Source organism: Lygodium microphyllum, chromosome 3 (genome assembly GCF_053477565.2).
Source record: "Lygodium microphyllum isolate KBCC chromosome 3, Lygodium_microphyllum_v1.1.10, whole genome shotgun sequence".
Lineage (NCBI taxonomy): Eukaryota > Viridiplantae > Streptophyta > Polypodiopsida > Schizaeales > Lygodiaceae > Lygodium > Lygodium microphyllum.
The window spans coordinates 55,257,523-55,271,533 of NC_141137.1; the positions used below are offsets into that span (position 1 = coordinate 55,257,523).

Genomic DNA, 14,011 nt, shown 5'->3' on the forward strand with positions numbered 1-14,011 from the left:
CTTAAGAGAGAGCTCAACACCGTCCTTGGTGTGCGGGTTGAGCTCAATGCTCTCAACATTCAAGTGCTCTCTCATCCTCATGAAGAGGTGTTGATGACTAACTCTATCATGGTTACCCTACAATTGTAAGTTCTTATTGTTTGTTTTCTGGGTATCTTTATAATTGCTATTATTAGGTATGTTGCTTTAATCATCTTTTTAAACCCCCTTGTTTTTTATAGCTATGTTGCGACTCTATTGCCATTGTCGCTACACATTCAATGCATTGCATTGATCTGTTAATATACCAAGGGCTCTACAAGATTATGATGAATCATACCCCATACCTTTGAGGGGGTTTCCTTACATGAGGATTGATTATATGAGAGTTGTTTTCATTTTATATCATAAATAGTAAGGTTTTCATCAAGAGCGTTACTTGTTTGTGTTCACTAGGCTGCTTCTATCCTAGTTTTTGTGCTAATGCTTTAAAATTCTTATCTTGTTCTCAATGATTGAATAAGCAACATTAGAGCCTCATATTATATGATATGCAAACAAATATATATTACTTTGCAAATATTGTTGGCACAAGCTACCATGGAAGAGCCCAACAATAAGTATCTATATAATTCCTTAAGGTTAGTTTGTGCTCTTTGAAGGTGTTATCAAGAATAAACTTGGGGCTTATGTCTCTAGGGCCACACACAAGCTTGTTACCTACATAGAGGGTCTTCTTGCTAATTCACAAGACCTTGTGGATACCATGAACACATGGATTGTGTGAATCCCACAACAACCCCAATCAAGACAAGTTGTAGGTGAAAAATGTGCCTCAATGTGTTTCTTATCCTTAACACAATATTTGATCTTCCAACTGTGAGTGGTTTCTACAATGCCATATTATTTTTGCCAATCAAAGCTTGCATTTGTATCTTAATTTTTGGCATAGGATATTAATATATGGAGCTACTCCGATTTTGACATTAGAAAGTTCAAGATCAACACCCTCAAATTCATTGTAGCTCACATTGTCCAACACAAGGAGGGGGTGGTTGGACAATAAGAAACAAATAGGGAGAGAGCACAGAGGTAGTAGCAAGTTGAAGAAGCTTAGTTAGAGACTCTGCATGAGTACGAATTGGCCAAACAACAATTTGAAGCCAATATCTAGAAGTCCAAGAATGGGCACAATCAATGGCCACTGTGGAGAGCAAGTTGCAACTGTTGAACAAGCGGCCACAAGGGGGGGAGGCAAGGTGGGCAAGATTGGAAGCTTCATGGCATGATATGGAGGACGCCACCAGACATCAACTCTCCCAATCTCGCTACCAATCTGAATCCCAATCTTGCCACCAATCCCAAACCCAACTCGACTACCCACGACAATCCTACCATGCAAGCCGCAAGCGCCCCCACTCTTGATCTTTCAATCCCTACCCTTGAGGGGACTTGTAATTTTGTAACAACTCATCCATACATGACTTTGTACAATTTTACATTATCATGAGAAAATGGAGATGCAAAAAAGGATTCTCATTCATGTTGCTAGACTTGTTAATTACAATTTTTTGGTAATATTATCTTTCTTGTGTCCAAAAAGTGCTAAAATAATTGTGTTTTTAATGTGGAAAAGGACTTGTGTAATGGCCTCTACTTATATAGGTGTGCAAGACAAACTAATGGTTTCTAGCATAGATGTATAGCATTGTTTATTATCTCTTTGCATGTTATTTTCCTTTCTCATTGGCACTAACAAACATAAAGAGAGAGTAATCAAAGATGTCATGATCCTTTGATCACGTGAATGTAAAGCAAAACAAACAATACAAATAACAATGCACATTTTAATGATTAACATAGAAGTTAAACGAAGTAAGAAGTTGGATGACATCATTGTGCAAGTCCCTCCTCAATTGTCATGATTATTCTTCCGGAGGCTTCTAATTGAATTATTTATAAAGACCTCAAACACTTTTTGTCAATAGTCATAATTTTAGTATTCACAAGTTTTGAACCATGTTACCCCCTCCCACTCGATAGATTAAAAAATAAAACTAACTCCCAATGGTTATGAACCTAAGATTTTCATACTTTGAAAAACACATTTTTTATCTAACACTTATATATAAATGGATAGCCAGTATACATGTGTTAAATCCATTATAGACATTTCTATGTCTTTGTGCACATATAGCTCTAGCAATAATGAAACTGAAACATAATTGAACCTACTAGATCTTTATAAGACCTTATCACTTTACATCAAAGTTAATTTCTCATAAGATCTCTCCACTCCAAACACAATGATAAGACATCAAACTTTTGGAGGGGTAATGGAAGCATGTCTAAGGGCATAATAAATATTGACTTCCATGGATAAGGGGTTATATAACTCAAAATCAAAACATCATGGGCAAGCAAATTGCAAAAGCATAATGAAACATTAGGAGTTAATGTACTACAAGAGAAGAAACAAGAGTATAGAAATTGTTGTGTGTGTGTGTGTGTGTGTGTGTGTGTGTGTGTGTGAGAGAGAGAGAAAGAGAGAGAGAGGGAGCACACACGTGTAGTTGTGAAGCGAGTGAGGCATAGCTTCACAAGCTTCGCAATGGTATCAACCACACAAAGCGCAATCAACAAGCCTAGCCAACAACACCAATCAAGCCAACTAGTATTTTATTATTTGTGTGTGTGTGTGTGTTTCAAATATCAATCAAAGATCCATGTTACGAGTATCATATTCAATCTAATCTAGTATGATTAATGCTCCATTCGTGGAGCATATGAAAGAAAAGGGGAGAGAGGGAAGAGGAGATGCATTAGTTAACTATTAAAGGCAAAGAAGAAATATACATTCAATACATGCCATGTAAGCTTGGATATTGCTTTAAAAGTTTAGTAGATTTGTAACTCAACTGTAGAGATTATAGATTATAGATATCTTGCTACTATATTATTATTGTTGTAAATTTAAGAAGCCCCAAAAATCCAAAGGGCTTCCTGAACAACCTACCTCCTTTTCTAAACCTCTTTTTTAATTAAAACCCCCTCCGCTCCCTCACACATGTAATCTCTTCTTTTCTCTCCCTACTCCCCTTTTTAATTAAAAGTCCTCCCCTTTTTTTTCTCATTATAGAGCGCTCTCTCTCTCTCTCTCTCTCTCTCTCTCTCTCTCTCTCTCTCATTTAAAAAAATTATTCTTTTAAAAATTATAGAGCTCTCTCTCTCTCTCTAATTCAAACCCCCTCATTAAAACCCCCTCCCCTCCCTCACACATGTAATCTCTCTCTCTCTCTCTCTCTCTCTCAAAGTTAGATTAAACTTTTTAATTTTAACCTTTTTTTAAATCAAATATTTTTAAAAGCTTTTTATTTCAAAAAAATTTTACATAGTTTTTGACACGCTGAGGGAGATAGAAAAAGGGGGAAGAGCGATAAAGAGATGGAGAGAGAAAAAATAGGGAGAAGAAAAGCGAAAAATATAAGCAAAGAATTATGGAAAGAAGGAAAGATAAAATTAGAGAACCAAGAGAAAAAAAATTAAAATGAGCAAGAGGAAAAAAAGAATAATTTTTTTAAATTAAACCTTTTTTATATAGTTTTTGACTTAAAGAGAAAGAAAATATATAATTTGAAATAGAGAAAATAAGGGAAAGAGACAAAATAGAAAAATAGAGAAGAAAAAATATTAAGAGTGAGAAAAAACTTGAAAGAGAAAGGAAAAGAAAAATGAGAATAAAAAACCAAGAGAGATACAAAGGGCAAAAAAGAAAAAAGAAAGGGGAAAACAATGAATTATAGAGATAAAAAATAAGTTTTGAGAAAAAGAAAAGGAAAAGAGAGGAGAGGGAGGAAAAGACAAGGGAGAGACAGAGAACAAAAACGAGAAGAAAATGAGAGAAAATGAGAATTTGAACACAGAATTGCAAAGTAAAGATAAAACTTAAAAGAAAGAAAAAAAAATGAAGGAAAAAGAAAAAAAAAGAGGGGGAAGAAGAAAAGCGAAAGGGAGAGAGAAAGAGAAGAAAGAGGAAAAAAGGTAGAGACAAAAAAAAGAGGACTTTTAAATTTAAACATAATTTGAGAAGAGAAGGAAGAAGGGAGGGAGAAGGGAGAGGAGAAAATATAAAATTTAAAAAAAGAAAAAGAAAATTTAAGAGAAAGAAGAAAAGGGATGAAGAGAATAAAAGGAGAAAAAAGAGAATATGAACATAGAGAGCAATTTTTAGATAAGGGAGAAAATTTACATACTTTAAGAGAGACTGAAGAGAAAAAGAGAATTATAAAAAGGAAAGAATTTTAAAGGAAAAAAAAGAGTGGGAGAGAGAAAAGCATGGGGAGAAGAGAGGAAGAGAATATAAACAAAGAGAATAATAAAGGAAAGATAAAATTTAAAAGAAAACCAAAGAAAAAAATTTAAAACGAACAAAGAATAATTTTTCTAAAAAAGAAGGAAAAGAGAGGAGAGAGGGAGAAGAAAAGGGAGAAAAGAAAAGCGAGGGGAGAGAAAAATAGAGAACCAAGAGAAAATAAACTAAAAAGACAAAGAGAAAATTAGGCATAGGGAATTAGGAGGGAGAGAGAAGGGGAGGGAGAAATATTAGGAAAAAAGGAAAAACAGAAGCAAAAAAGAGGGAAAATGGATTGTTGAACATACCACACAACTTCGCTTGCCGCTTCATGGCAGCTTAAGGGGGAAGGATAAAATTTTAAAAACAAAGGAAAATGAGGAGAAAAAGAGGGGAAATAGATTGTTGAGACCGCACTTTGCTTGCTGCTTCGAGACAACTAAGCTACCACAAAGTGGCCAAGCGTTCTGTGCATGGGGCATCAATAAATATTAAATAACTTCATATTAATTTTCTATTTTTTGGCACCAAGTATCTTCCAAAATCCCTATTAAGTTTGAAAATATAAAACCTTAAGACCTACCGCAATTTCAGATAATAATACTCTTTCAAATTAAGATTATAATACTCAAGCCTAGAATATATCAAAAGAGCTTCAAACGACTCAAGCCTAGATTACATCAAAAGACCTTCACAAAAGATTAAGAGTCGGATGCTCTTTACCAGTAAGTTCTTGAGATCACAATCAAACTCCCAAGATGCTCTAGTCCAAACTCCAGCTCCAAGGACGCTTCAAGTCTTCTAGGACTCTTGAATCCTTGATCATCTGCTCTTGAAAGTTGTGGTATATGTGAGTGGTGATATCACATAGTTAAAAGAGCCCAAAAAAGTGTTGTGCAAGTTAATAGAGCAAGCGGTTTTGAAAGCAAAAGCAAGACAGTACGACAAGATCAAAATGAGGCATTACAAACTTACAAAAAGTATCGTTCCTTGAGCAATCACACCTTACCTAAAACTATACATAAATGGTCAAAATTTAATATTCTAATAGATAAAATATATGTACTCCCCTAAAAACATATATGTCGGTGTTCCAATTTTAATTTTAAAAACGATACATGTATGAGCTCCCTCTTCGAACCTAGTGCCAGTTTTTCAATACGGACGTTACAAAACCTTCCTTATCTTGAAAAAACCCTGTAAAAAATCAATTCCTGAAAACCGAATCGGGATTTGCCTTGATAACTTGTACTAAAGGTCGGAGGGGAGCATTATGCGCCACCCTTAATTATTGTACTTCGACAGGAGTTCTTCTCTCTGTGTACAAATGGGATAACAAGGTATGCTACATGATAGATACATGGTATGTAATGAGATGGGCTTGCACTGGCTGGACTTGAGCCCATCCACAGGACTGGTAAATCACGCCCCAGCAATGATACAAAGAAGGATAGGACTGAGCGGAGCTTCCTTGAGATTTTCCAACAAATTTTACATCCAAGTGGGATCTCAGAAGGTTCATCTTGGCGCTTGCCTTTCCAAGAAGTCCTGCAAAAACTCCCTGTGCATCATATCTGATGATGGATGATGATGCAGATGTTGCTGCAAGCGTATGAGGCGTGCATATGCTTGCCCTTTTCTCAGCAGCTCAGCATGTTTGCCTTCCTCCACTATCTTTCCACTTTCTAATACAGCAATAGAGTCCACATGCTGTATCGTTGACAGCCGATGGGCTACCACAATAGTGGTTCTAGCCTTCATCAAGTTGTCCAATGCCTCTTGCACGGCTCTCTCAGACTCGGTATCCAGAGCACTCGTGGCTTCATCTAGAAGAAGTATGGCCGGATTCTTAAGCACTGCTCTCGCAATGGCCACTCTCTGCTTCTGACCACCAGAAAGCTGAGCCCCTCTTTCACCCACCTCTGTGCGGTACCCATTAGGCAAACCACTTATAAATGAGTCAGCGTTAGCAGCTTTGGCTGCCTCAATCACGTCAGCTTCAGTGGCCCCATCTCTGCCATATAAGATATTATCATACACAGAAGTGGAAAATAAAGAGGGCTCTTGTTGCACCAATGCAATGTGCTTTCTCAGGGAGCGCAAGCGCAGCCTCCGAATATCTCTGCCATCTATCATTACATTGCCTGATAGAGGATCATAAAACCTCGCAATCAGAGATATTACTGAGCTCTTCCCTGAACCACTTGCTCCCACTAGTGCCAGGCTCTTGCCAGAGCCAACCCTCAAATTCATATCTTCAAAGATGGTTACTTCCGGTCTTGAAGGATACCTGAATCTGACATGCCGTAGCTCCAGTGAGCCTCTCACTTCACTCACTTCCTCAGCTTTGCTATCATCTGGATCTATTTCTGTCCTCCTGTCTAAAATTTCAAAGACTGATCCCACAGATTGAATACCCTCTATAATGTCTGGAGCGAGCAACAATGTTTCGGCAATGCCAAGTGCAGTAACCAGTAAAACCGTGAAGCTCTTCACCATAGGCCCAAATGCAGTATACCCGCTTTTAATCAAGTAAGAACCATACCAAAGTGTCAAGGCATAAGAGCAGAACATACAACATTGAGAGATCCCAAAAGCAATCCCTGCAATCTGTCCCCTGTAAAACGAGTCCTTGGAAGGGCGTTGAAGCTCACTGCAAAAGAGCTGCAGGACTTTCTCTTCAGCACAAAATGCTGCGACAGTGCGCATATTGCCAACAGCTTCACCTGCTACCATATTTGCTCTCAAATAGGATTTGCAGACATCCCCACCAAAACCTTTCAGAAATTGACGCTGCAAGAAAATCTTGATGTTAATAAAGTGAGAAATTGATATTTCTTTCATTATGGAATGAACAATGGTAGAAGTTCACAAAAGCCAAAAAGAACCTAGCAAATTTGACAGTTGGTCACTCTTTGAGCTTGAATTAAAAACACTGCGAGTTCTACACTAGCAATCGATGCTTGTAGCTTTTCATATCCCTAAATGTTACTAACAGAACTCTGGATTACCTGGGCAACTGCTGATGTAACTATAAAGGGAAAAGTTGAGATCATCACAAGAGCTATTCGCCACTCAAGTAAAAATGCAACTATGAATGCTGTTGTTATAAGTGACAGATTGTGAGTTAAAGTACATAGAAGATCCCCTGCAGCTGCTTTCACCATTAATGCATCTGACGCAAGACGAGATGCTACAAGGCTGCTGCTGTTCTTCTCATCTTCAAACCAGCCCACTTCAAAGCGAAGAATGGCTGCATCAAAGAAGGAGCTTTAGAGATGAGAATCAGATTTGCAAGTTCTTTAATTTTAATGCTTTCAGATTCACTTGCTCACACATGCAGTCAATTGCAAAATCGGAACCTTACAGACCTGAGAACATCAAATGCCGCACTCTGAAGGTGACGTGCTCCCCCATCACTCCAAAAAAGTAATGTTCCATCACAAAGAATACAAGTGTAGCAGTGCCAGCACATAGAAACAGAATACTAAGCTTTTTAATCTCATGGGGTAAGTAGCCTGGAGTTAAAGAATAGAACGCTATCAGACCCTCTGTTATTCCAAGTACAAACAATGGCATAGATCCTCCAGCCGTCATTGCTCCTAGCATGCCCAACAGGCTGTACGGCCAGTCTGGAGCATTCAGTTTCATTAGTCTCTTGATGGATGGCCTCTTGCAAGGCTTTCGGTCTGCTTGTGCTTCCGGAAAGCCCAAAGATTCAATATCAGACTGCATGCTGAGTCTGAAGCTGAAAGCTTTTACAGTAAGTGAAGAACCACGAGAATGCCTGGAGTCAAAAAGTCAGTTAGAAAACAGGTTAAAGGGCACACAGATGAAAGTAAATGATTTCAATTTTAATCATGTACCTGCCAGATGTCACCATGTCAGATCCTAAGCTATTCTGTCTTGGATTGTCATCTCGAATGTGCAAAAGACTGGCATAGGCTCCTTCTCGGGCTAATAACTGGTCATGCGTCCCACTTTCCACAACTTTTCCATGCTGCAGTACAGTTATAATATCTGCATCTTGAATGGTAGACAAGCGGTGTGCCACCATGACTGTTGTCCTGCCCACCATTATATGAGAGAGGGCATCCTGTACAATCTTCTCAGAATCAGAGTCCAAGGCACTTGTGGCTTCGTCAAGAAGTAGAATAGCAGGATCCTTAAGAACCGCCCTAGCAATGGCTACTCTCTGCTTCTGACCACCAGACAATTGTACACCCCTCTCACCAACCTACAAACAAAGAGTGAATAGCATGTAAGAAAGATCTAGCTCCTGCATCCTGGAACACTACCAACAGTCTGTTGCATAAACCCTTACTGCGACAAAACCTCCATCTTGGCACCTCATTTACCTGTGTATCATATTTTGCAGGCAGCTGGTTAATGAAATCGTGAGCCCCAGAAATCTTTGCAGCTGTCACAATATCCTCAAAGGTTGCATCTTCTTTTCCAAAAAGTATGTTATCTTTGATGGTCGTTGCAAATAGTGCAGGCTCCTGATTTACAAGGCCAATCTGAGACCGCAACCACTTCAAGTCGAGGCATCTCACATCCTGTCCATCGAGGAGAACTTGACCTTCATGAACCAAGCCAACAGAAAAATGTCAATGCCAATATGGGTAATTCTATCATGTGACTCCCACCCACTCTAGTTTCAAGCCCAATATCACGAACCTCATTCCTTGATAATGTTGCGGTGTGTTCAAAGTACAGACCTGCTAGAGGATCGTAGAAACGCTCGATGAGAGAAACCACTGTGCTTTTCCCAGATCCACTTCCACCGACAAGGGCTACTATCTTTCCCGCAGGTATATCTAAAGAAAAGTCCTGGAAGATCAAGGCTTCAGGCCTTGAGGGATATGCAAATCTAATGTTTTTCAGTTCTATTCGCCCCTTGATCTCATGCAGAGTAATTCCACCCTGATTGCAAACGGCTGCAGGAGAACGCTTGATTATCTCAAAGATGGTGTAGCCTGCAGCTTTGCCTTTCCCGAAAGCTGTCAAGTTGGGAAACGCTTGGCCAATTGCTCTGTCCAAATAAGAAAAATTATAAACAACAAACAAAATGAATAGATAATCCAAAATATATTTAGCTACATATTACAATGCGCAAAATGCATTACACTCGCAACACAATCCTTCAAAGAAATTAAAACAAGCACGGGCAATATGGGATCATAGGGATGGGATCATAGGGATGCTGTTGTTTTTCATGAACAGAGAGCTCCTGGAAACTAGCAAGACATGGGATTTTTAGCAATATGATATTCTAGCCCGAATAGTGTTGGTTTTCACGAACAGATAAAAGAGCTCAAGGCTAGTAAGTTTTGGCCTTTTGTGGGCCTATGGGATCACAGGGATGATGAACAGAAATTTTATGGGCCGTATGGGATCACAGGGATGATGAAAAGGGAATTTCCGGGACCTAGCAAGTTCTGGGCAACTTGAAGTTTTGTCGAGAACATAAATCTCAATGAAGATGCTAATAAGAAAGTATAATTGGGGTCTAAAGATCAGCTGAGTACTGGGAACTAACAGGTACGGGCAACTTGAGGCTTGGTCAAGAACATAAGTCTCGACGAAGATGCCAATAACAAGTATAATTGGGGGCTTAAGCTCGGCTGAGTTCGATACCAGGACGGACCAGCCTTTAATTGCCTCACCCGTATGGGGGAACCATGGCACATTGAAAAAACTCGGCTGAGTTTCGATCCCAAGGACGGACCTTGAAATGCCTCGTCAGTGACAGACCAGCCTTGAATAGGCCTAACCTGTATTTTTGGATTTGGAGTGGGGGTACCATGGCTCCTTTTTAAAGGTAGAAATTTTTTAGAAGATCGACCGTAGTACTACTCTTCATATTACACTCTAGTTGCTCTGCCGATGATGTTATAGTCTTCACTGACGACACGCAGTTACACCCTACGAAAGCTGCAGCATTTGTAGCAATCTACTTAACATGCCTTTCCCTTACGAGTGGCTGTCAAACGTGGGGAAACGGAAAAGGACTTACATGCCCCCCACCACTGCGTTCAGGATGGTCACAAATGCTGGGCCGCCGCGAATAGTTCGACGTTCTACCATACGACCTGCAAACCAAAGGAGCAGGGCCCATGTAAAGTAGAGGAGCAAGTACACGGAGCCCATGCCCAAGCCTTTCGCAAGGCCACCCTTCTTGCCGAGTTTCACTGTTTTTGCAAGTGCTTTCGCATACGAGCTCACTGCCTTGCCCTCCCCTCCATACGCGTACACAGAGCGTACTTGGGCCACAACCTGCAGGAGGCTCAGGCGACATCAGATTTACGACTTCAATGTGCATACTAAACAATAGCGGGAAAACTTTTTCACAGTAATAATTACGTACCTGTTCCGCTATTTCACCAGCTTTTATGTAAGCCTTGTGACTATTGCTAGTAACGTCTATCATGGCGTACGAGTACACCCCCCCCGCAACGGCAATCAGTGGCACCACAGCTAGCGTTAAGAGCGTGAGTTCCCAAGACAGAGTAAAGCTTACTGCCAATCCAGCGGCAAACCGTGCCATGTTGTGTATAAAATTCCCTACCTGCAGGGATAAACACAAAGTTGGCCGCAATTGTGAGACTTTGCCTAGCAGGCTTAAATTCCGCACCTGTACAAGGTGTACCATTTTACTAAAAGACGTGCAATATAACCAGAGTAGTAACCTTCTCGCCAATAGCATCTTGCACTAAAAGCGTGTCACTAGAGATCCCCACTACAATCTCCCCAGTCGTTGAGTCTGTGTCGTAGAAGCCAATGTCCTGATTCAATAAAGCTCTCAGGTACCTCACCCGCATCCTGGATGACTGCCTTTCTCCTGTGTATGTCCAGCAGAACACCTCTGTATACCAAACAATCCAAGCCATCGTCACTAAAGCGCGTTGTCAATGGGGAAACTTGACGCAAGTGCACAGATCAATTTGAACAGCTAAAAACCCACTTAATCCTGACTAACAAAGTAAAGAACCACAAGTTTAGAACCAGGCGATCAAGGCAGGTCACAACGTTCTAAGATCCTCTACCAACCTTACAGATGACATGTTAGTAGTATTCCAGGATTGACTAAAATACTTGACATTTAAAACACTGGATAGATACAAGCAGTTTGAACGGCGAGTTACCTAGCCAAGCCGCAAACAGAGTGACAATGCCTACATAAACACAATCCAGGCAGTACTGCGAAGAATATCAGACAACATCCACCGGTTAGACAAAGGTTGAGAAAAGAATCTGGTAAAAACGGATGAAAAGTGCGGCAAACAAAGCATAAGCATGTGTAGAACCTTGGAAGCGTCCTGATAGAGCCTGGCGGGATCTAAGAAGTAAACTCCGATCGAATCGACAATGTTGCCAAACAGCAGCACAGCAAGGGGCAGAGCAGCTCCATGGCCACAGGCGCCTATGGTCCCACCAAGCATTAGAAGGTAGTCGAAGCTTGTGGCAAAAGAAAAGAGCCTGAAGTAGGGTACTGTAGGCGTCGCCACCGTTTTAGCATCCTCTTCCTCGCTTTCTTCATGTTGATGCTTCGGACGCAAGGTCTCTTCTTCAGAAACGCGCGACCTGGCCATGGCGCGAGAGGTTTTCCTGCTTATTATGAGCTCCTGGTCAGCCTTCCTCTACAGGCAAAAATGGCCTGCTAGCACGACATTTCTGCAAGCATGTGCAAACTTAGCGATGACGATCTGAGTCATGCTCACTTGCCGATCGTCAGCCTCTTGGCGTGAAGTTGTCCACAGCATGGGGAGTCGGAACCAGCCTTTTGGCGTGAAACATTCTCTGACGTTAGGAGCCGAAACTAGGATAATGTACTTTCAAGTAAAAGACTTGAGATTAGCTCTGGTATCAGGATGAAGCTGAAGGCCCTAGGACAACCTGCGCACTGGCGTCTTGCGACTGTTCGAGCAGCGGTGCATCTGTCTGAGCAAAATGGCGGCCTTCGCATCCTCTGGAGGAAGAAGTAGAAAAGTCCTTACCTGCAAACTGTGGCCGAAGCTAGAACGAGTGACAGCACCAGCCTCTTTACTCTACCTCCTGCCGAGTAGAATCGACAAGCTTGGCTGTCCCGGGATGAACTTGCACACCATGTGCAATGAAAGATCCCGGAGATGAAAGTACAAGTAAAAGAAGAGGGGGAGCAGCTGCAACGTCTTTCGTCTTGCACCTGTAGAATGGAAGTGACAGGCTTGCGGAGTACAATATGCGCTAGAAAACAGGCGTCTCGTCGCAGATGCAGGCAGGATACTGCACCAAGCAAAGGGATGGTGTGCAGTTCTGGTTGTCTGGGATGACCGTCAGGCTTCGAGTGAGGCCTGCCAACTTTGACACACCCGTTTGCGCCGGGCTACTCGGGGAATGGGAGAGCTCAGAGGGGGTAGGAATGGCGCCTGCGATTCATTCCTGCCTTGCAACTAGCCTTTTCCCCAGACATACATTATCGGTGAAACTCATGCAATGCGTGTGGTGCGAGACACAGAGAGAGAGAGAGAGAGAGAGAGAAGGTGGAGGTGATGATGGGAGCGTGGCGGCGGCGGTAAGCCCGGGGCGGTTTTCTCGAAAGACCAAATCCGCACCCATTTGTGTTGGGAAGAAGCGGTATTCGGAGACCAAATCCGGAGCCGATTTGTTGGGGGGGGGAGGCGGTATTCGATAGTGAGCTTAGCTTAGCTGGAGACCGCTTTACATGGTCGATACAATTCAATCTTGTATGAATTGCGAATGGGGGAGGAAATGAAAGGAAGCCACGTGAACAAGGGACTGATTTTGTTCGGTAATTTCTGCGTTTCGGAAAAATATGTATGTGCGTTTCTTTTTCCCAACTTCCTTTTTTGTTTTTCCTTTATTTGCGAGTAGGTTGTGCTATTTTTTTCGACAAGGACAATGGGGGGGATGCCGGACGGAGGCATTAAATGAGGGGCTTGTAAGGCAGGTAGCTTTTGCCAGAGCAATTCTCACCTAACTATTGTAACATACGTTTGCCTCTTTAATTTAGCGCCACCCCTCCAGCCAGCCTCCGCCCCCTCCCCCCCTCTCCCGCTACATCCAGCCACCTACCACCCCCCTTTCCCCATTAATTTTCGGCAATTGGATAACCGCTAACAATAAACCCAAGTGCCCGAATCCCTATCCCCATCCTACGGCCCCTTTTTCCTCCTTTCACCTTCCCCTCCCTTAATAAACCTCCACCTCTACCCCCCATCGTGTCGAACATTTTTCCTTGCACAAAGATTGTCTTTCCACCTTTTGCCATTCAATGCCAACGAGAGAGATATTTCCCCTTTTGCCATTATTCTTCCCACTTTTCGCACATCCATTATGTAAGCCTTAGATGAACATATGTGTGTTAGTCTAGGTAGACGGTGAAAGACACCCTCACCTTGTGCTCGAGTGATTTAGAAAAGGGATAGATATTTTATTTTTAACTCTTGCACATCATTAAGGTTGACTCCAAGATGAGAGAACATGGCCAATAAACATAGTAAATCTATTTAACTTATAATTCACAAATCTACCTAACTTGTCATTAATCCTACATGGGCATGCATAGAGAACTTCCCAAGCCAAACTCTTGAAAATAAAAATCATACCTATTAAACTTATGTTTGATAGCATGTCACTTCTATGAATGACTTGCCTTTTTTGTTACAATAATGCTCA

The 14,011-nt window shown here is 41.4% G+C and overlaps 1 protein-coding gene across 1 annotated transcript; it reads right to left on the reverse strand.

The window, feature by feature from the left end:
- Window positions 1-5,545: 5,545 nt before the first annotated feature.
- On the reverse strand, window positions 5,546-13,031 carry LOC148038358 (ABC transporter B family member 10-like). Its single transcript, XM_087671027.1, has 11 exons — window positions 11,641-13,031; window positions 11,479-11,533; window positions 11,023-11,198; window positions 10,701-10,901; window positions 10,350-10,609; window positions 9,052-9,365; window positions 8,689-8,912; window positions 8,197-8,567; window positions 7,702-8,117; window positions 7,342-7,583; window positions 5,546-7,123 (listed from the first exon to the last, which is right to left on the reverse strand). Exons 1-11 carry the CDS (start codon window positions 11,923-11,925, stop codon window positions 5,849-5,851), a joined length of 3,819 nt encoding a protein of 1,272 aa, XP_087527153.1. The 5' UTR covers window positions 11,926-13,031; the 3' UTR covers window positions 5,546-5,848.
- Between the last annotated feature and the right edge of the window lie 980 nt (window positions 13,032-14,011).

Bases quoted from the DNA above. Each gene is read 5' to 3' on its own strand.
- LOC148038358 (XM_087671027.1), bottom strand. From the start codon at position 11,925: ATGGCCAGGTCGCGCGTTTCTGAAGAAGAGACCTTGCGTCCGAAGCAT. The intron at 10,610-10,700 runs GTACGTAATTAT...AGCCTCCTGCAG, and splicing joins CTGGTGAAATAGCGGAACAG to GTTGTGGCCCAAGTACGCTC. The intron at 8,913-9,051 runs GTCTGTACTTTG...TGGTTCATGAAG, and splicing joins TTTCTACGATCCTCTAGCAG to GTCAAGTTCTCCTCGATGGA.